The following is a 22,289-nucleotide window of genomic DNA, read 5'->3' as shown; positions in this document are numbered from 1 at the left end:
CACAGTGCCTGGTACACACAGCATTTAATGAACAGGGGCCATTAATACCACTAATTCATTTAATAAAAAAATTAAACGTGATAGGCAATTTGCTAATGTTTTGCATGGATTATCGGTACTTCATTTAAGCAGGTGCCATTACAATTTCCATTTTACAAATGAAACGGGTTCAGAGGAATTAAGCGACTTCAAGGTCATAAAGCTCTGCGCTGTTTTTATTGCCCGAGATGCAACAGAGTAATGTAGAGGGAAAATGCCAGAAAGCAGGCAGCACCCGAACACTGGCGAGCCCGTGGGAGCCAAGCCCGCGACGGGATCACCACAGGCAGCCGCTTTCGCACTGGGTTGCCAGCCGGCTCCATTTCCGCTCAGCACAGACCGGAAGTGTTCCTGCCGGCCGCGTTTCGAGTGCGCACGACCGGAAGTTTCTGTCCGCGGCTTTGCGGGGGTAGGGGAGCGGTACCTCCGGCAGTCAGGGGAATCCAGCTGCCGAGGCGTTGGGGCTTAGGGGGCAGTCCGGGCCGTTAGGGAGGCCCAAACGGTGGGACGCAGGCGGAACCCCCGACCCGACCCGGACTACCCTCCTCCTAGCGGCCCGCCTCTTCACCCCGCCTCACTTGGGGCTGAAGTGGCTCCGCCCCCTGGCCTGAGCCTGGTCCCTTCTCAGGCACTGACCCTTGACCTCGGGGCGCTCCCCCATCAGGCGCGATGGCTACAGGCGCGGATGTGCGGGACATTCTAGAACTCGGAGGTCCAGACGGGGATGCAGCTTCCGGGACCATCAGCAAGAAGGACATTATCAACCCGGACAAGGTAGCAGGGGCGCCTGAGAGCCTTGGGTACTAGGCATGAAGTGGTGGGGAGCAGTGACAACGGGGGGGGGAATGGGGGCTGGTGCTGCGCTTCTAAGGAGATGGGCGGTAAAAGGTGGGACATAATGGGTTAGAGAGTATGTGTTACCTTGAGATGGGATGGAGGTGGTGGGACACCCATGGGAAATGGTGGGGACCAAGAAAGTGTGATACTCATAAGAGATGAGAGTACCAAAAGAGTGAGACACTTGTAGGATATGGGGGGCGGGGTGGCACCAAGTCAGTGTGACATTCTGAGAGACGGTGGAAAAGTATCTTCTACTCTCACAGGTCAGGGTTCTACCCAGGTGAGGTGGGGTTGGGAAGGGGAATGACCTGCCCCAACTAGGGGTGCCCCTATGAGTGGGCCTTCTCAGTGTGTCATTATGTGTCAAGTGTGTATGTGTGTCATTGTACCTGTAGGTGCTGTTTTGTTCAGGGATTGAGCTGGGCTAGAGAATTTTCAGGGAAGGGAGTCTAGGCTGTGGTTCTTATCCTGTGGTTTCCCTTCTCAGAAAAAGTCCAAGAAATCCTCCGAGACACTGACCTTCAAGAGGCCTGAGGGCATGCACCGAGAGGTCTATGCACTGCTCTACTCTGACAAGAAGCAAGTATTAGAATCCCAAGCCCCCCAGGTTCTGGTTCCCTGACCAGTCTGCATGTCCCTATCTCCTGGTTTTCTCTGCCAATTCTCTCCCTGCCTCCCTCCGCAGTTGGGGCTCCTGCTAACTCAGGAGGATGCAGGAGGAGCTCAGACCTCTCGTTCCAGGATGTGACTTTCTTGCTCTAGGGTAGATCAGCCTGGGCCCAGAGGCTCTCTACACACCTCTGACTCTAACCTCCCATCTCTCCAAACCCTACTGCCAGGGATGCACCCCCACTGCTACCCAGTGACACTGGTCAAGGCTACCGCACAGTGAAAGCCAAGTTGGGCTCTAAGAAGGTGCGGCCCTGGAAGTGGATGCCATTCACCAACCCAGCCCGCAAGGATGGAGCTATGTTCTTCCACTGGCGACGGGCAGCTGAGGAGGGCAAGGACTACCCCTTTGCCAGGTTCAATAAGGTGAGCCATCACCATTTGGACACAGGCCAAGGTCTCTGAGCTACTCCTGGGAGCTCTCAGCCTCCTGGGGTTGGCTCCAGAGGCACGGTCAGTCTTTGTGTCAACCACAGTTGCCCACTCAGTCCACATGGCAAATAGCTGCAGGGTGAGACTTCATGGGTCTCTTCCGCCCATGGGATCCTGTCCTTTCCTGGGCCTGGTCTGGTTTTTGGTGGCTTCTCTTGGCCCTTCAGATGTTGCTGTTCCTCAGAGCTGTGTCCTTGTCTCTCTGTACTTTCTCCCTAGTGTGTCTCATTTTCTCTGTGGCTTCAGTTGCCTGCTACATGCCAGTGACCCCACTTAATGTCTCCAGGCCAGAGCGATAGCCAATCATTTACTTAATGTCTCTCCATGAAGGCCCCACAAGAACTTCAAATAGGTACCCTTGAGCAGAACTCATCCATTCCCTCTCTTCCTCACCCACATCAGTGAGTGGCACCACCGTCCACCCAGCTATCCGAACCAGAAACTTGAGAATCATCCTTGACTTCACTTCTCCTGTAGTCTCTAATTATTTCAGTCAACAACAGGACAAAGAAGATAGGGGAAGACAGATAACAAACATGTAAGCAAATAAATTGGATTCTTTCAGATAAGAGCCGTCAGTAAAATGAAACCAGGATATGAATGGAATATGAAATGAGTTAAAGAGTGAACTTGGAAGCGTAGGGGAGGCCTAATTTAGGTAATGTGGTTAGGGTGGGCCTCTCTGAGAAGGTGGCATTTGAACTAAATCTCAGTGATAATCTCATCGAGTCCTGCTCTTTCTGTTTCCATAATAAACCATGTCTGCCTTTGTTCCTCATTCCCTGTGCTGGCACCCTAGTCCGAGCTGAATCATCTCTGGTCTAGGTTACCGAGGCTCAGAGCAGGGCCTTACCCACACTCCCCCAGCCAGTGAGAAGCAGAGCTGGGCTAGGCTAGGATTTCCTAGGCTGTTGTTCAAGCCATTATACGATATGGTGTCATGGTCCCTACAGCCCGGAGTAGCCTAGACTTGGAGGCTGAAAACACTGGGGCCTGATCCCATGACTTCAAGTCCCGACTTTCCCCCCCAGCCCTGTGTAGCCAGCTGTCCCTGCACAGCTCTGCCTGGATGTCTCACAGGCTTCTCGGACTGAGCGCATCCGGGTATGACCCATCATTCTCCCCCACCCCAGACAGACCTGGTTTTCCTCCATCTCAGCACCATCCTCAGATGCCCTCAGGTCCAGCGGAGGGAGAGGCTGGAGGTGTAGGATTGAGAAGGGACAACCAAGAGGTGAGATGTTGAGGCGATGGGAGGGAAGGTTGGATCAGACAATTTGAGGAGAAGATGAAAGAATGTTCATTCTGTATTTGGTAAATGCTGCTTCATGCCAAGTCAAGCCCTGGGCATTGAGAACAAAAAAATGCACCAGAAACAATATCTGCCTGCAGGAAACTCTCCATAATGTTGGGGAGGGAGTGGGGAGAGCCACAGGCAGTTACAGTTTGGTAGGATACATGCTGTTTTGGGAGGACCTGAAGGCCATGGAAGCTTCCTGGAGCAGTTAGGGCTGGAGTTGTGTCCTAAAGGAGGTCACCAGGCGATGTTAGAAAAGGAGTGTAGTGACTTTCAGGCAGAGGGGCCAGCAGGAGCAAAGGCAGAGATAGAAAACCCGTCCCACGTATGGCCTGCTGCAGGCATTTCCCTCCTGATGAAGCCTAAAGCCCGGGGTAGGACATGGTGGAAGGTGAGGCCTGAGAGGTCAGCAGGGCCAGGTCAGGCAGGGCTTGGCAACCAGGCTCAGGAATCTGGGCTTGGCCCTCATATCCTTGGGTAGCGACTGACAGATTTTTAAATAGAGTACTGTCAGGATCCAGTTCGAGTCTTAGGAAGATCATGGTGACTGCAGGTGGAGAATGAAGTCGGAGTAAGGTGAACTAATGATCTTCCCTCCAGTACTGCTGGTTCCTGGGGCCCCACTCTCAGTCTGTGACTCCCCAGCCGCTCTCTTGCTCAAGCCCGAGACACAGGGGTCACCTGTGACGGCGTCTTCCTTCATCCCTCATGTCCAGGTGCCAAGTCCTGTGGTTTTAACCCAAAGTTATGTCTGTGCCCTGTTCTCTACCTTCCACTGGTGCTGTTGTAGTTCCGGCCTCTTCCCTTCTCCCCTGGATTGTTTCCAAAACCTGCCAGCTGGCCTCCCAGGCTCTTGTTTCCCCCCATCTGTCCTTATTGCTGCCGGGGTGGTCTTCACAAAAGAGAATCATGATCATTTCTCTCTTCTCTTTCAAAGTAACCTTAGTGTCTCCTGTCACCTCTTCCCTGACCAACCCTTATCCCCAGGCTGGATCAGGTGTCACTCATTATACCCTTAGGTATACCTTTGGCATCAAACTCGCCACACTGGACTAAATTATTTTTTCAGCTGGACTGTGAGCTCTGAGAAGGTAAGGGCACTGTCTGTCTTATTCAGCACTGTGTTCCCAGCATAGGTCTGGCAGGCCCAGGATAAATACATGAATGAATGAATGGCTCCCTCACTTGACTGTGAGCTCCTTGAGAGCAGGACTGGCTACACAGTTCCTGAGCTTTTTTTTTTTTTTTTTTTAATTAAATGGAATTGAAATACATGGGAGGGATACCTAACCAAGCCTGGGAAACCAGAGTGACTTCCCAGAGGAGCTAATGCCTGTAAGAGACCAAAAGGATGAGAAGTTATCTATTAGAAGAAGGAATGTGGAAGTGGGAATGCACTTCAGGCTGAGGGGGAGAGCCTGGCGTGTTCCCGACACTGCTAGTCATTTGTTTGGAACTTCGGGTGCATGAGGGACAGTGGCTGCAGAGAGGGCAGGTCGTCCACCCATTGGTTGATTCTGTAACTATTCATCGATACTTAGAGTGTGCTTGGTCCTGTGCTGACCTGTGCTTTTGAGGAGTTTGTGAATTAGCTAGAAGGCACTTTTAGTGTAGTATAGAACTTCTGAGGGTTTTAGGAAGAGATGTTTGGGTGACATGATCAGATATTTATTCTAGAACAGTGCTTCTGAAATTATCTGTGATGAAGGACCTTAAAAAAATATTTCCAATCCATCAGAGACTGATAGTAAGGTTATAAGAAAAGACCAAATACAAGTCTGTGTTTGTTTTAAAGATTTTATTTACTTATTTGAGAGAGAGTGAGCACAAGTGGGGGGCATGGAGGGGTAGAGGGAGAGGGAGAAGCAGACTCCCCACTGAGCACAGACCCCCCGACACAGGGCTCAATCCCAGGACCCTGAGATCACAACCTGAACCACCCAGGCGCCCCCCTCCCCCATGTTTCTTCATATTCGACTCAGTGGCACGTGATTTCTGTGAAATTATCGTACTCTCACTCCTACTTTTCCAGTTGCCTACTCTCACTTTCCATACTTACGTAGACCACTGGTACCAGTTTGCAAACAGCACTGGTCTGCAGCCTGTCCTTTAGGTAGCACTGGTCAGAGAGATCACATCTTGGCTGCGGATGGAGAATTGCTGGGAGGAGGATCAAATGGAGGCAGAGAGGCAGGTGGGGAGGCTGTTTCTCTGATGCACGTGGTGGTGGTGGTGGTCTGACTGCGATGTGGCAGGTGGAGATGAGAGATCCTGGGGGTAAAAGCCACAGCTTTGTGGAAGGGGAGGGGTCAAAGGTAAAGGTGGGAGTTAAAGATGGTTTCCAGTCTTCTGGCTTGGGTACCTGTGTTGGCTAATGGTGACACTGACTGAGAACTGAACTGGAAGAGCTAGAAGTTTGAGGGAGGGTGACGAGCTCAGTACTGAACACTCGCATCCATTTCTGTTGAGGTGTAATCAACATATAATATTCTGTTAGTGTCAGGTGTACAACATGATTAATATTTGTTGTATATTGCAAATGATCAGCACTATCTGTCACCTGAACACATGAAGTTGGAGGTATATGTGTATGTGGGACCTCCAGTAGGAGAAGTCTAAGAGGCAGCTGGAAATAGGGTCTTGAGAGCAGGTTTAGAGCCAATGTGGTTGGTCTTTGATAGAGAAAAGGGACTTCCCTAGTCCAGCCTAACGTTGACTCCTTCCTGGGGTCTCTGACTGACAGGCCCAGCTGGTGGTGGTGCTTTTTGTCCATGAGGAAGGTCTGGGGTTGGGGGCGTGGCAGAGGGGAGGCAGGGACGTGTGTAGGGGTGCATGTACTGGGAGTAGGATTCAGGCCCCTTTATTCTGTAGAGAGAAGGGACCTTGGCCTGCTCTGGGGAGCTGCAAGTGTCATTGTCACCACTGGGTGGCAGGAGTGCTTCAGACAAGGGTTCCAGGGACTCCGGGATCCTGGGCCTTTCTCCAGTATTTAGCCATCTGCTCTACTCCAGAGTTAACCTTTGGACTCCACAGAAGCACTTACATGTGAGCCCCTCACCTGAACCCTGGGGACGGGAGCATGCATCCTGTCACTGAGGCTCCGGAGCCGAAGGCATGGTCAGGTCGCTCCTGACCCAATCCAGAGGCAGGCTGCGATCCTAGAGCCTGCCGGGGTCTCTAGGCAAGCAGTGTTTCCTCACGTGGAAACAGCATTTGCAGGCTGCCCTGTGCAGGGCCCCCGGCAGAGGGTTTGCTTTGGTCCAGCCTCGGGATGGGCGGTACACAGGAGGGGCTGTGATCGCGGGGGCTGGAGCCCGCTGGCCGTGACTTGATGTGGTGTGCCCCACTCTGTCCCTCTGTGCCAGTAGACTGTGCAGGTTCCCGTGTATTCCGAGCAGGAGTACCAGCTGTACCTTCACGACGACGCTTGGACCAAGGCAGAAACGGACCATCTCTTTGACCTCAGCCGCCGCTTTGACTTACGTTTTGTAGTTATCCATGACCGCTACGACCACCAGCAGTTCAAGGTGAGCTGGTGTCATGCATCTGCACGTGCGCCCAACCCCTGCGCCTGGCAGGCCCCCTGCCTTCACGCGACCCCGCCCCTGTGCCTCTGGGCATTCATCGTCCCTTCCCGCCGCGCCTTTCTGTTCAGAAGCGTTCTGTGGAGGACCTGAAGGAGCGGTACTACCACATCTGTGCCAAGCTTGCCAATGTGCGGGCTGTGCCGGGCACGGACCTCAAGATACCGGTATTTGATGCTGGGCACGAGCGACGGCGGAAGGAGCAGCTGGAGCGTCTCTACAACCGGACCCCGGAGCAGGTCGGCCCTGAAGCCCTTGGCTTCCATCCTGCCTGCTCTCGGTTTCCTCACGAGCCACTGTCCCTGCTCCACACCCCTTCCCCTCCCTCGCGGTCCCTCAGACAGCCCGGTGGCCCCGCACCCCGGCTCTGCGCCGCCCCCTGCCGTGCACACGGCGGCCTCTCGCTCTCCCAGGTGGCGGAGGAGGAGTATCTGCTGCAGGAGCTGCGCAAGATCGAGGCCCGGAAGAAGGAGCGGGAGAAGCGCAGCCAGGACCTGCAGAAGCTGATAACAGCGGCGGACACCACCGCGGAGCAGCGGCGCACGGAGCGCAAAGCCCCCAAGAAGAAGCTACCCCAGAAAAAGGAGGCGGAGAAGCCGGTGCGGAGACGGAGTCAGCCCAGCTCAGGGTGCAGGGCTCCGAGAGCACCCAGAGCTGGCGGGGTGCCGGGACTAACCCTGGGCCCTCTCGCTGCCACACCTCGGTCTCCGTAACTTCTCCCCCAGGCTGTTCCTGAGACTGCAGGCATCAAGTTCCCGGACTTCAAGTCTGCCGGCGTCACCCTGCGGAGCCAGCGGGTACGTGTCGCCTCCGTCACCGTGCTGGGGCCCTGGGCTCCCCGCAGCCTGCGTGCGGCAGCCGGGGCACCGGAGCACCGGGAGGGGGTGCCACGTGCTGCAGAGAGGGAGGTCTCGGGGATGTGGCTGGGCTGGGGTCAGAGCTCTTGCTCTGCTCCACTTGCTGGTTATTTCCTTTTCGGACGTAGAGCTGCCTCCGGGGTTCACTTCTCTCCCACTCCCCCTTGCTTTTGGTCCCCCTCATCCTTAACCACTTGTCGGGGAGAGGGCTTAGCAGCCTGGGTCATTGCAGATGAAGCTGCCAAGCTCTGTGGGGCAGAAGAAGATCAAGGCCCTGGAGCAGATGCTGCTGGAGCTTGGTGTGGGTGAGTGGGGACTGGGCCCGCAGGAGCTACCCACCCGCGGCTGCCCATCAAGGCTGGGCGGGGGGGGGGGGGCACTTCCGGTCGCTGGCCTTCCCGCACACCCTGGCTCTGCCCGCGCCCTCCACCCGCCGCCTGCAGAGCTGAGCCCGACGCCCACGGAGGAGCTGGTGCACATGTTCAACGAGCTGAGGAGCGACCTGGTGCTGCTCTACGAGCTCAAGCAGGCCTGCGCCAACTGCGAGTACGAGCTCCAGATGCTGCGGCACCGGCACGAGGCCCTGGCCAGGACCGGCGTGCTCGGGGGCCCCGCCACGCCAGCACCCGGCCCGGCCCCGGCCTCTGCTGAGCCAGCCGTACCCGAACCCGGCCTCGGCCCCGACCCCACCAAGGACACCATCATTGATGTGGTGGGCGCGCCCCTCACGCCCAATTCGGTAAGAGCCTGGAACCGGCCCCGCTCCGTCTCGTGCCGGCAGTGGGAGTGGTTACTCTGCTGGGTTCTGGGCCTGAGGGTAGGACAGGGTGGCCAGGGGGCATCACCTGCCCTGAGTGTGAAACACATGCACCAAGCCCGAGTAGAGCTTCGGGGGCCCCTGACTCCAGCGCCTTCTGTGTCTTCTCAGAGGAAGCGACGGGAATCAGCCTCCAGTTCCTCTTCTGTGAAGAAAGCCAAGAAGCCATGAGAGGCCACACGGGGTGTGGGTGCTGCTGTGTAAATAGAGCTGCAGAGTTGGACCAGGCTGCTTCCTTTTCCTTCCCACCACTTGTGATGCCTCTGGCTGCGGGGGGGCATGTGGGAGCAGTCACCACCCCGACTCCACAGGGGTGGCGCTGGGACCTGCCTGCGGGGAGGCCCTTAGCAGCCCTCTCACCGCTGCCAGTTTTGCCCAAACATCTGTACTTGGTTCTGCACTCGAGGTGGTTCACACATTGCAGTGGCCTCAGATACCAGCCACTGGAACACTGCCTCATGCTTTTAGACAGTCCCCGCGGCCCTGTGCTTATTCAGGGAGGGTCTCACAGGTGCTCCAGTGACAGCCAGCCGCACCGGTGGCCTTCAGCCCAGAGCAGCCTGGAACGTGCTCTAGCCCTTGTATACCTTGGACGGCAGCAGGCACAGCAGCGCCTGGTCCACACACACCCAGAGCCTCGTTTCCCCGACTTTATTCAGTGGCACGTTCACAGCGGGGATGGGGGTAGACACAAGGTGGGGCCTGATCTGTCCTGGAGCCCTGGGGGCACCACACACCATGCACTACAGATGGGAGGGGGCACAGGGGGGCTCGGTGGCCCCAGCAGAAGCCTGTGTACCAGGGAAGAGGCGGTGAGTGCCTGGGTCCCCCTAGCCCAGGCCCACAGTGGGAGGGGCTAATACTGGGCTGAGGTTGAGGGGTCGGGGTGGGGGGCACAAAGTGTCTGCTCCAGAGGGGCCGAGTGGCCAAGGCCTTACCCAGGGCACAAGCCCACAGGGCAGGCTGGGGGACACTGGATGTAGAGCTGTGCCACTCTCCCTTTTCCCCTCTGGTGAGGGAAAGGAGGGTTCTGGGCTGGGCCAAGCAGCTACCCTGTCCTGCCCCATCCCGTCCTCGGCCAATCAGAATGGCTTTGATGTCTGCTTGAAAATGAAGCCTTGATATGCAAGTGTCTTCATGATGTTGGCAATGTTCTTGCAGTCATCTGAGAAGAGAAACAGAAGACATTTAGATGGGTCCCAGATCCTTCCCCTCTGTGCCCACAGGTGCTCTTACATGGGTGGGGGAGGGGAGCAGGGTCAGATTCAGGAGCCACAGGCTCTAAACTAGGGGGTCCTGTGCCCTGGTGGCAGCATCTCCAGCCTCAGGTTGGGCTGGATGAGGCTGGGCCGGCAGGAAGCGTGGTCTCAATGCTGCTCAGTCCCATAATTCATGCTGGAAATTGGCCGGCATGTCCCACCCCGGCCCCAGCGGTGATGTATGGGCGCCGTCGCAGTAAGAAAAAGGCAGAGTAAATGTGTAATTTCTCCCTTGACGGCCCCCGGCCGCTGGGCGATCCTTCTTGTTGCCGCCGCGTGGGGACGGCCCGTCCGCCACACTCCGTCTTCCCGCCACCCGCCTTGATGTCTCCATTTCATTACTGTGCGGCCATTCATCACGCCCACGGCCAGGGTGACTTTGCCGGCATTTGCGTGTGTGTGTGTGTGTGTGTGTGTGTGTGTGAGTGAAAAAGAGATATGGCCCAGGCCATAATCGCTGGTGACGAGGCACAAGCCTTGGCACTTTGGGGCCGGGGGCCTGGTCACCCTGCTCTGGGCACCTGCTCCCCCATGTCGCCCCAGAGCAGCGGAGAGGGTCCAGGTTTGCGGACCTTTGACACCTGGGCCAGCAATCTTCTACTAGACATGCCTGTGTGCTCAGTCTAAGCCCTGCCTCTCCCCCCGACTAGGCCCAAAGCTGGTGCCAGTCAGGCTTCGGTCCTGCCTCTGGCTGTACCTAAGTGGGTCTGCTCCTGCCAGACCGTGTCAGCAGTTTCTCCAGTACTGGTCCCTGTGAGAAAGTCCTGGAACCCCGGCGGCTGCAGGAGCAGGTACTCCGCGCCTTCGGTATCATGGACATAGGCCAGGGCTAGTTCTAACGCCACCAGCAGGAGGTGCAGCTGCCCAACGCTTGTCCCTCTACAGAAAGCCAAGGACAGAAATGGCCCAGGTGCCCAGGGTTTTTCTGTTCCACTGCCCAGAACACCAGCCAGCTCCCCATCCCTTCGCCTGCCCCTCCTCCCACCCCTCTCCCACCTCCCATAGATGGTCCTGGGCCATAACCAGGACCTCAGCCGCTACCAGCCCTCATGGGATCGATGCTGTGATTGCAGAAGCATTATACTTAGATGTCATAATCAGGTGTGGGGCGGTGGCAAGGTCAAGGTGGGGTCAGGAGGCCTCTGCATCTGTCAAGGGCCAACCCCTTCCACTGAGCCCTCCAGCCTGCCCTTGCTAGAACCTTAGACTAGGAAACGGGGCCCAACAGAGCTAGAAAAGGGCTGTGGAAGCGGGAGTCTTGGCCAGCCCAGGTCCCGTGTCATTAGCCAGATGCGACTCTGTGAGGGCAGACAGGTCACACAGGGTCCTGTTTCGCAGACCTCGACATGAACGTACCCAAGGGGAATGTGGGCAAGGAAAAGTGATACCCAGACAAGGGGACACCCTTTTCCTCCAGGGACTCAGGAAGCCACGAGGGCTGGTCTGAGGCAGGACAGTGGGAAGACAGATGGGTGGGTAGTGGCGGCCATGGCAACTCCAGACGTGACCCGTCCCCGTGGTTTATGGGCCGGACACGCGCCCCGCTCAGCTGAGGCCCCATCATTTGTCTCCCTTAGTGTGTATGCCTGTGCTGTGGGGGTAGAGGGTGGAGGGAGGGGGATGCGACAGGAGTGAGGCAGCTGACAGGAAGGGGAAGGGGGCAGGCTGGAGATGGGGCAGGAGGGTTTATGATAGGGTCCAGAGGCTGTGATGGCACCGTCAAAAAGGCTACGATAGGGTGATTTTCTTCCCAAAGAAGTCCGGCCTTGTCAGGGCACCTCCAATCCTTCCTGTCTCCTGCACTCTGGGGACCATGGCCGCTGTGCATATTAAGAATAAGTCCCCTCGTTATCTGCAATTACCCAGCGGCCACACACCTCATTTCTTCCAGCAGAAAAGAAAATTAGTTTTCTATTGACTTCATCTGGCTCCTCCCTCATTGCTGGACAAATCGCTCAATCTGCCTCCCCTGGCCCAAGTGAATGTGCCCAGCCCCTCCCCGCCAGGTCACCAGCCATCCAGTGGGCCAGCACTGACCTCCCACCTGTGCCTGGCCCCAGTCTGTCCCTGACACACTGGCTGGCTTCATCCACACCCTGAGCTTCAGCGAGCCCTGAAGATCGCCATCTCCTGCCTGCACCTCTCCTGAGCTCTGGAACATCTCTTTCTAGATCCATACAAACTCAAAACATCCCAGTAATGCAATTTCCTTCCCCACATGTCTTCACTACCCAGTGTTCTCCATCCCAGTGAACAGCACCCCAAGTGCTCCCAAAGAAGCCTGAGAATCGGGCTTGACACTTTGCCCTCTCCTTCCCCAAATCTCAAGTATCAACTGGATTTTATCTTACTCTGTTTAATCATCTACTTCCCTTCATTCCGCCCCCCACCCCAGTGCAGACCCCATCATCTCTTGCTCTTACACAGCCTATCTTCTTTCTTCTCCCTCTAATCCATTCTCTTGTAGCCCAAGTGATCACATCCTTGTCTCTCTAAGTCCTTTCAATGGCTCCCGCCGCCCTCAGGTTCAAGGCTATACTCTTTAACATGACTTAAAGGTAAAGGCCCTGTAAAAACGGGTCCCTGCTCTCTCTGGTCTCACCTCTGCCACTCTCTACCCCCAATCCCTGTGTTCCAATCTCCAGGAACCTCTGTTTTCTGAAAATGACAACGGCAGACGCATTTCTAGTCTTAACTTTGCCCACTGGCTGTGTGCTTGTGGCAAGTGCTTACGTTTCTTTGAACTTCAGGTTCCTCCACTAGGGGTGATAAGGGACGCTACATGTGTTAACTGTGAGCACTGAGCAGGTGACACCCTTCCACACCCCGTCTTTGTCGGTGCTTTAGGTTTGGAATACGTCCTCTTCTTGGAGGGGAGGCAAGGACGCTAGTTTCCCGGGTGACCCAATGGTGAGAGGGTCTATACCGTACAATCTCTGGCACAGATGACACAGAGGCCAGCACACGCGATGAGAGCAGCCAGCATTCATCGCACAAGCTCACACTGACTACTGATCCTGTTTACTGAAGATTCTGGAGGCCACCTTGCTGTAACTGGTCCACTACAACCAAGAAAGAGAGACCCAGAATTGGGAAGACACTTGTTTCAGTTCACCAAGTCCGTGGTATGGCAGTTATGGGCTTCCAGCCCAGGCTCTTTTTCTAGCCCTTGAAACCTCATGAGTCAGTGCAACCTACTGATCAGTTTAAAAAGTCAATGGCACAGTTAGAAAATGAGGAAATGGGGCAGAGGTGAAGAGGCAAATCTGGGCCTTTTAACAGGCCAGGAGTTCAGAGAGAGCCAGCAGCAGGGTGAGGCTGGTGACAACATGGCCTCTGGGAGAGTCCTCTGCTTGAAGCCCTGGGGCCACATGGGTCAGCAGCCTCCCCTTCTGGCACCTCTCACTGAGCTAATGAGGCCAGCCTGAACCCATTATGGTGTAGAGGGTAAGGGGTGGGAGGCACACAGTCTTGTGCCCACAATGGAGGCCTCCGAGGTAGGTCTTCCTTACCTCCAAATTCTAGAAGACTAACCTGATTTTATGTTCCTGCAGGGTTATCAGCTTGTGACAAGACGACTCTCTTCTGTTTGGGGCATTAATATTCTTAACACTGGAAATATTTTTATATTGCCAAGACCATAACGGGAGATGTGCAGCTGCTTAAATCCCTCCGAGAGGTGAGTGGGGCTAGCACCTGACTTGGATAAGCTTGTTGGCTGGGCCCAAGGGTAGTCGAATATCTGCTTGGCAAAGCTGCTAGTGGAAGGGGGGCTCAGACCACTTATAGGACACCCAGTGAAGGCTGACACAGGACAATGACCGGAAGCCGCTCCAGTTAGCGGCACTTGTCTGGGGACTGAACAGTAGAGGGCAGGAAGCAGGGCCTGGGTGAGGACCACCCTCAGCAGGGAAAGGGCCCAAGGAAACTCTTGGAGGACCATTTATCCGTGCCCTCATTCATTCAGCAAACACACACCGACACTTCTGTGCGCTGGGTGTACATGGGCCGTGCCGGGTCACAGGCCTCGCTGCAGACTGTTGCTCCCTGCCCTCAAGGAGCTCAGAGGCAGGCCTGGAAGTGGTGTGGTGTGAGCAGTGCTACGGGGAAAGGCGGCACAGAAAAGGCACCGAGAATCAGGAAAGGGCTCCCCAGAGGACAAAGCCAGGCAGAAGTCTGAGGGCGCATGGCGGTGGGGGTGGGGTGTGAGGGGGAGCTGGCCAGCAAGCCGGGCTTGAAGTGCAGAGGTGATCCCGGCATAGTGAATAGTACGGGCACCTTGCTAGAGGGGAAACGTAGTGTGTCCAAAAACACGTAAGTCTAGCAGGCGGTGGGCGTGATGAAGAGTAAGAGGCAGGGGAGTGGCGAGAGGCGAAGCTGGCCAGGTCAGCAGTGACTGGCCAGAGGAAACCCTGGAGACTGGATGCTAAGCTAAGGAGCTTCAGAGCTTCTTATTCTGGGAATGACGGGGAGACGCTAACATATATGAGGAGGGACAAGACAGGAGCCTATCTGTGTTTCAAGGATTGGAGGAGTTAACCATGAAGGCACAGACACTGACTAGCAGACTGTACTATGGTCCAGGCCAGAAACGGTGGCCCAGAACCAGGCCAGTGGCGGCGGAGACGGAGATGGGGATGTATTGACGGTGTGGAGACATGGACAGAGGCAAGAGATTTTAAGGAAACAGAATGAGCAAGCCTTAATGGGGGGAAATCAGGGTGTGGGTCTGTAGGGGGCTGAGTCTAGGATCTTAGTCAAACTCATGGAGGTAAGGCAAACCTGAGGTGCTGTAGGTTTGGGCCAGTGATGACCTTAGTGTTAATCTTGAGATTCCTATGGGACATTTAAATGTATCAGGCATTTCCTTTACAGCTTCTAGGCTTTGTATCTCACTGAGAAAGGCCTTCCCTATCCCAGTGCTATTAGAAAACTATCATATATTTTCTTCTAATACTTTGTTTTTATATTTAACTTTTTAATCTGTCTGGAATTTATTTTCATATATGGTGAGAAATAGAAGATCTAACTTTACTTTTCTTCCCTAGTGGATAGCCACTGTCCTATCACCATTGATTGAACTGTCCACACTTTCCCCACCCTTCTGAAATGATGCCTCTATTATATATACAATTCCCATACGTGAGTCTGTTGGAGCGAGGAAGGAGAATGAATATGAAATGATCAAAGCGGCGAACTGGACCGGGAGACATCAGGGGCAGCAGGGTGACACGCTGCTGACTTTATAGGGCTGCAAGGCAGTGTGGCCTAAAGGAAGACTCAGACAAACCTGAGGTCTCCTGCCTAAAAAGCTCAGCCTGGTAAGCACACTGTCTTAGTGATCTCCAGGAGCTGGTGAGGAATGGGGCCAGAGCCCATGGAGCAGGGATGAGGTGGGGAGAACAGCACTGGAAGCAGGAACCTTAGTAAAGACGAGAGAGCAAGAACCCTGGTGTGTTGACATTCTAGAACCTCATTTGGCCGCTACATCTTTCTGTTTGCACATCTTGGCAGCAACGTGCCTGAGAGCAAAGGGCCAGTGGGTCAATGCTGGGCCCGCTTGACAGAAGACTGCCAGATTAATAAGTCCCCAGCCCCAGAGGGGACATAATTATACTAAAAAATTATTTGTTCTTTGGCTGAAGTTTAAATTTAATTGGTGTCCTGTATTTTTATTTGCTAACTGGGCAACTCTATGCTGGGGGCCAGCATCTCAAGCTGCAGCTGGGTACAACTCAGCGTAGAAGAGCACAGGGTGGCTCCGAAGGAAGACAGGAGCCAAGGCAGTGAATTTGGGACTGAACCAGCAGAAAGCCCTGGATATCCTAAGATTCTGGGTTCGAATCCAAACTCCATCACTTCGTAACTGTGAACTTGAGCAAGTTACGGTGCTTTTATTTCACCTCTCTGTGTCTTGGTTTCTTCTTTTCTAAAATGGGAACAATAATGATAATTATAGCAACTACTTTCCTCAAAGGGTTGTTGAAAAGATGAAATGAGTTTTTATTTGTGAAGTGCTTAAAACAGTGGCTGGGTGAGTGATTATTATTGTGGTTGCTATTCCAATAATATCCAATAATAATGTTATTCCAGCAGTAATACCCTGAGATCCCACAAGCCCGTTCCCTTGTCCCAGACATGGCCCACGCAGTCCCCTGGGCGCCCAGACAGGGCTACCCTGGCCCAGCTGACACCACCCCCAGATATAGAACCCTCTCCCCAGACACGGCTCCCACAGCTCCCTCTGCTTCCCCCCAGACAGGGCCCTTATAGCCTCAACTCCAAAGTGACCCCTTCTTCTAGCCCCTCCCCTCCGCCCCCTCCACCCCACCGAGGTGCCTGGAGGTGCCACAGGGCTGATGGTGAAGGATGACGGTGGTTCCACAATAAGGGGAAAAGGCAATTTCATCTTGATTAGCAGGCGATTTCTCTCTCCGTAATAAGCGCGCTCCAAATAATTAGCGTGTTTTACGTAATAATGAAATTACAGAAATGCAGTCCACTTATTCAAACAACTCACCATTACCATATTTTTAAATATTAGACTTAATTAGAGTTTATCACTTCAGAGAAGTATGCGGACCGAAGATGTTTTTAAAAAAATCCTCATAAAGTGTTTATTAAGCGCTGGTAAAGCTGGGATAATGATGTGTTTGGAAATTAAGGCAATCAAACACTTACCGCCGCTCCTGGAGGCCGGGCATGGAAATGAGGCCATTACACGCCCATTACCCGCCAGCTCAGAGCCACTTGGGGGGCGGGGAGAGCGTGTGCCTGGCCGAGAGGGCAGAGTGCCCGGAAACGCCTGTGCCAACACCCCACAACAGCCTGGCCAGCGAGCAGGCGTCAAAGCCTTATGTCACTTACATCACATTTGGCCACCAGAAGCCCAACTCAGACTTGGCCAGGCAAATGACCGGATTGGTCCCAAATGCCAAAGATGACACCCAAGACCAACCCTGACCCAGACTCCCAGGCTGGGCGGGACCTGTCACCTCCATTCAAACCCTAGTGCAGAGTGGGGACAAAAGCCTGCTTGGGCAGCCAAGAGAGGTCAATGAGAGGAGGCAGAGGCTGAGGAAGCCACAGATCCAGAGCAGGTGACTGCTCCCAACTCTGGGCCACACAGGAAGGGCTAGCTACAGTGGTGGGAAGGGTCTAGGAGGGAACTGGGGAATTGAGCCATGAGCCAAAGATACAGAGGAGCCAGGCCTCGGGCCTGGGAACACACCTGGATCAGGGAAAGCAGGCAAGAAGGGTGGTGGGAGAGGGGCTGGTGGCTCCAGGCCCCATTTATCCCAGTGAATAACTAATTCCAGAATTTATAGTGCTGGGTTTTTGTTCTGTGGCCATTTATATCTGCGAGGGGAGGAAATGAAGAGGCAGCACGGACGCCACATCTTTCTGTGTTATTGCTTGTCTGCCATTTGCAAATCATTATTAATTGTGGGCCCTGGTGGCGGGCTGGGTGGGGGCCGGGCTGGGTACATCCACATAGCTCTTCATCAAGGACCCCAGCCGCTGCCCCAGAGAGCCAATTACCCCGCCCTGATTGGGATCAGATAAAGAGGGAATTTTTACAAATTAGGGAATAAATAGAATTTCCACACAGGGCGCGGGCAGGACCTGAGAGGCTGTAATGAAAAACCATCCGTCACCATCAGCGCGGCCTGGGCACGCAGCCCCGGCACTCCCTCCCCTTGTGGGCCCACCCTAACGCTCAGGGGCCTGGGTGTACAGGTCTAAGGACACCGCTACTCCCCACCCCCACCCCAGGCCCAGAAGCAGGGACAGGACTTCCCTGGTGGGGTGTCTCTACACCGGGTGGGCTGAAGAGGCCTAGGCCCCAGCTCCAACACTTTCCCTACTGCCTCCTCTTCCTTTCCCTGTCTGCCTCTCCCTCTGGATGTTAACAAGGACGACACTGAGGTAGGTGGTCATGAGAAAGGCCAGAGTTGGGGACCACAGGGCAAAGACCACATCCATGCCCCTACAGCTACGGCAGCCCTAGGGCAGAGCCCCGGCCCTGTGGACCACTCACTCTGGGCTCCCATTAGCGCTCCTCCCCTTGGATCATTAAATATGTATATCTTATTACACGCCTTGTTAGAGTATCGAGCTCTATTGACTGATGATAAATCCTGAGCCTCGTCCTGGCCATAAATTTATCTGGAGATGATGAAGACTCAATAATCTAGTCAGGCAGATAATATCATCGGGCCTTAAAAAAGATCATTACATTATATGTCAGAATTAAAAGTGAAATACGCCGTAGTAACAGGGCGGCTGCTCTGGCCATTACATCGGGTGCCCGCCTCCCCCACTCACTCCTAGCCAAGGCCCCATCCAGGTAGAGGAGCCGAGAAGCCTCACCCTCCTCCTCCTGACTCGGGACACTACAGCTGGAAGTGCCAGAGGTTAGCCAGATAACCCAAGGCCGAGCGAAGGCGACCCGGCCGGGGTGGGGTGAGAAGAGGCAGCTCCTGAGAACAGCTGGGCACATCTGCCATCCCTGGCGGCCACCTCTGCCCCATTCCTCCTTACCCTGTCCCTAGGGGTCCCCCGTGGGACTGTCTTCTGAGGGTCCTTGAGTGGCTCCAACAGGAAGGTGACAGGGCCTTACCCCTTTCCAGAATGGCCTGACCAACCAGGGTGGATTTTTTTCCAAAATGCCAACACTGGGATTCAGACAGGTTAGGCCACTTGCCGGTACCGCCCCAGGCACCTGTGACCTGGCCCCAGACCCATGGTCAGCGGTGCCTCTGAGGCCTTTCTCGTGAGCGTGTGCTAGCAATCTAGGCCCTGGCCACCTCCTTCCCAGGAGACCCGCCTGTCATAGCCTCTACAACCTGTCCTTTGAGAAACTTGCTGCCAGCCTCTTGGATCTTTGACCTCAGCACTAACGACCGTTTCCACTGTATCCTATTTCCACTCATTTCCACTGTTACACCTTCTACCTTTTTAACATCCTCCACTGCTCTTCCTTTGAAATATTAAATTCCAAATGTCCCTAGTTACTGGCAATAATACACTTTTCTTTCATCTCACTGCAACCTTGAAACATTAATACCTCTACTCCATCCAGATACACCACCCGCCTCCTCTCTTTCCTTTCTCCCCTGTCTACTTTTGACTGCTTACCCAACAGTCATTCCCTTGCTGCCAACCTGGCAGAGCCCACGCCTCCCTCCTGTGACCAGGGTCAATCCTCCGGGTCTGAGCCACCTGTGGTGATCCCGTCCCCCTTGCCGCTCACTGGTTTAGTGGTGGCCGTGTGTTCTGGCGAGTGAGAATGAGGGTAAGTTTGCTGAAAGACCTTCAAGGAAAACTTCTTCACTCTTGTGAAGAGAAACACAAGGAGGAAGTAGTCCTTTATATTCTGCGGGAGGTTTTCATGTTTGCACATAATGTCTGGGACTGCAGAAGCCATCTTCTAAACGTTAGGGGAGTTAGCCTGTGAAGAACATGCTGAAGATAACAGAACAGAAAAATGGGAAAAGTCTGGGTCCTTTATGACATTGCTGAGATGCTGAATTAACTAATCCTAGGATCACCTTATCTCCAAACTTTTGTGAGGTAATAAATCCTATTATTTAAGATATCTTGCATTGAGTTTTCTTTTTCTTGTAGCCAGAAGCATACTAACTGATACAGAATGTAAAGACAGGAAAGAGAGTGACCTAACAAATGGGCCCTATAACATACACTTGGCTGAAGGGAGGAGGGAGGGCAAAGGGCAATGACGGCCCTGTTATTTCAAGCCAGGAAGTTGGTAACTCTTGTTATGCTCTCTTGAAACATTTGACCAAATTGTTTCCTGCTATATGGCAAGACACAGGTCATGTTACTACTAAAAAGGCTAAAAGAGTCAAGTTTTGATGGGAACCCACATGAAAACAGAGAGGGAAGAAAACGCAACTGAACGAAGGAAAATTTTTTATGTCTATGGCTTGTGATCTAAGTTGCCTGAAAGTCCCACAGCTCCACAAAGTCATCGGGGGCTCAGACTTCTTTCTACCCTTCTCAGCATGTTGCTTCTAATTTCCAGGTTATCTCCTGGTCCAAAATGGCTGCGGGAGCTCCAAGCATCACATCCACATTTTAGGAAAGAGGAAGAAGGAAACAGCAAGAACAATGTACTTCCCGGCTGAGTCACTTCCTTTTAAGTATCATTCCTGGAGGTCTCACACAACTCTTTTCCTTTTATCTCACTGGCCAGAACTCAGGGACATAACCATATCTAGCTGTATGAGGAACTAAAAAGAAGTGGTGTTTTAACTGGGTACACACCGCTGCCCCTGGTGATACCAGGGCTCCTTTTAGTGAGGAAGGAAGACAATGGATATCGGGGTATGACGCCAAGCGGTTCCCGTCCTAGCAACATAACCGATGCACCTCACACAGGAGCCTGGATTCCATGGCCCATCATCTCAGTCCTTTCTTGCCAACATTCTCAACTCTCTTGCTCTCTTTTCTTTCCATCACCCTTGCCTGGAAAAACCCAAACTGCCCTCTCTATGCTTGCACCTGGGCTGAGCGTGACTAGAGAACATCACAACCATACAGATTTGTGCTCCTCCTAAAACCAGAGTCCGCAAGCTCACCTGGGTGTATGAAACCGCCTGGCTGACCTCCTACGCTCCTGATCAGCACGCGCACACTCTCCCTTTCTCCCTAGTGGCCTTTTCTCTACTTCCCACCACTCTCAAGTCCCCCCCCCCACACACAGTGTGGTCTCCTACTTCACAGGAGACACAGGAGGCACCGTCCTCTCACTTGTTACAGAGGGAGGAGAGAGGGTGCGTCCCCATGGCACTTCTAAAGCCCATCCCTCACTCCACCTGGGTTTTCCACCCCATTTCCTCTTTGGGGGCCTTATGTGATGAGCAAGCCCCTTTCTGATAGAGCCTTGATTGTTTTTCTGCACTGCTTCTTCACATAAGCATGTAAACATATCAAATCTCTCCCATCTTTAAAAACACCCTCGCCTTAACTCCTTTTCCACGGGCCTGGTAGCCAAGCTCTCCTCCCTTTCATAGCCAAACTTCCTGGTTAACGCTCAAGGCATCCTTCCCTCATTTCCCACCCTACAATCTCATTTCCCCACCTGTGTCCTACTGAACCGCTTTCTCGAATGATCCCTCCGACCTCACAGGGCTGAAAGTCCAGTGGTTTAGATGGCCCCAGTGGACTAACTCGTGCCCTGAAGCTCTTTTCCCCTGGCTTCGGTGACAGCACCTTCCCTCCCTATCCAACTCCTTCAGCTTCTTTGTACATGTCTTTCTTCTGATTGTCCCTACAGAGTGGGTGTTGCTCAAAGCTGCCACTGGTCCCCTTCTCATTCTCCACTCTCCCACTGGGCATACTTGGCCAGCCCTGAGCTTATCTACCCTAGATGTCCCAGTGATTTCTAAACCTATATTCCCACTACCACCACCCTGGTCCAGGGCACCACCACCTCTCACCCTAGGAGACAGCAGTGCCCCTGCCAATCTCCTCCAAGGTGTCCTTCTAAGCCACAAATCTGGTCATTTCACTCCCTGTCTTAAAACCTTTCAATGATCCTGGAACAGAAAAAGGACAGCATTGGAAACACTGGTGAAATCCAAGTATGACCTTCAGTTTAGCTCACAGTGTAGTACCCAAGTTCATTTCCTGATACTGATAACTGTACTGTGATTATTGTCAGATGCTAACATGAGAGAAAGCCGGTTAAGAGATGTATAGAAACTTCTCTGTAATGTAAAATTGGTTCAAAGTAAAAAGTTTAAGAGTTAATCATTAAAATAACAACCACCACTCCAACAGCACCTCACTGCTCTCAGGATAGTGTCTAAACTTCTTTATAAAGTTCCGGGGATCTGCCCAGGTTCCCCCTCAGGCCTCATCTTCCCCACTCTCCTGCTGGACCCCAGAGTTCAGGCCCCTTAGCTTCTCAGCTTTTTCTGCACGCCCTTCTTCTGCTGGAAAGCCCCGCCCCTTGCTATCATTACCTCAAGTGCCTTACCTGGGCCCTCATGTTTGTGTTAGGGACCCTTCTATGTGTTTCACAGCACCCCATGTTCCTCCACTGTGATGGCCTGTGTCACCTCCTGCTAGATCACAAACCCGAGGGCACTAATGTTACCTGTGCAGAGGCCCTCAGTAAACACGTATTAAGTGGAAGAAAGGAAGAACTGGAAGAAAAGAAAGAGGGAAGGATGGGAGACAAGATCACAGGCAAACCTATTACAGCCCTGACATCCGTTGCCCAAAGCCTAGACATGCCAAGGCCCTGAAGATTAGTCAAGGTCCTTGTCCTCAGCTTGCAAAGTGCTGGGGGCTTAGCCCCTTCCCCACCTCCACTCCTTCCTAGTATCTTGATTTCCCCAAGACCTGCCGGGCCAGGACACTGGCTGGGACCTGAGCTCTCAGCAGTCCGGCCACCAGTCTGTCCAGCAAACTGACGCATCTGGGGGCAGCAGTATTGGTGGTGGGGTGATGCCCTGGAGAAGG

At 53.8% G+C, this 22,289-nt stretch overlaps 2 protein-coding genes and 1 long non-coding RNA gene across 14 annotated transcripts in view; 2 read left to right on the top strand and 1 right to left on the bottom strand.

Moving 5' to 3' along the window:
* The first annotated feature begins 415 nt into the window (after positions 1-415).
* On the top strand, positions 416-8,758 carry DMAP1 (DNA methyltransferase 1 associated protein 1). Of its 2 annotated transcripts, none has more exons than XM_036107517.2 (10): positions 416-813; positions 1,367-1,458; positions 1,719-1,914; positions 6,676-6,804; positions 6,933-7,100; positions 7,275-7,460; positions 7,587-7,658; positions 7,951-8,023; positions 8,162-8,457; positions 8,647-8,758. In XM_036107517.2, the coding sequence occupies exons 1-10, from the start codon at positions 709-711 to the stop codon at positions 8,704-8,706; spliced, it is 1,377 nt and encodes a 458-aa protein (XP_035963410.1). In that variant the 5' UTR covers positions 416-708; the 3' UTR covers positions 8,707-8,758. The 2 variants fall into 2 exon arrangements, with proteins under 2 accessions (XP_035963410.1, XP_035963408.1); XM_036107515.2 differs by having other exon boundaries at positions 417-813; positions 6,646-6,804.
* A 413-nt stretch (positions 8,759-9,171) lies between these two features.
* Positions 9,172-22,289, bottom strand: part of ERI3 (ERI1 exoribonuclease family member 3) — a 126,652-nt gene continuing 113,534 nt past the window's right edge. For all 11 annotated transcript variants that reach the window (XR_004922058.2, XM_036107524.2, XM_036107527.2 and 8 more), the window contains one exon: positions 9,172-9,700. Coding sequence is in view for 10 of the 11 variants with exons in the window: in XM_036107524.2 (XP_035963417.1) it covers positions 9,618-9,700 (83 nt within the window). In the remaining variant the exon portion in view is untranslated. The remainder of the gene's footprint in view (positions 9,701-22,289) is intronic.
* On the top strand, positions 12,928-15,770 carry LOC118545359 (uncharacterized). The gene is made up of 2 exons (XR_013448209.1): positions 12,928-13,473; positions 14,843-15,770. It is a non-coding gene; the product is annotated as an uncharacterized LOC118545359 (long non-coding RNA).

This window comes from Halichoerus grypus, chromosome 5 (assembly GCF_964656455.1).
Source record: "Halichoerus grypus chromosome 5, mHalGry1.hap1.1, whole genome shotgun sequence".
Taxonomy (NCBI): domain Eukaryota; kingdom Metazoa; phylum Chordata; class Mammalia; order Carnivora; family Phocidae; genus Halichoerus; species Halichoerus grypus.
The sequence above is the reverse complement of the archived record's forward strand: the minus strand, read 5'-3'. Positions and strand labels throughout refer to the sequence as shown.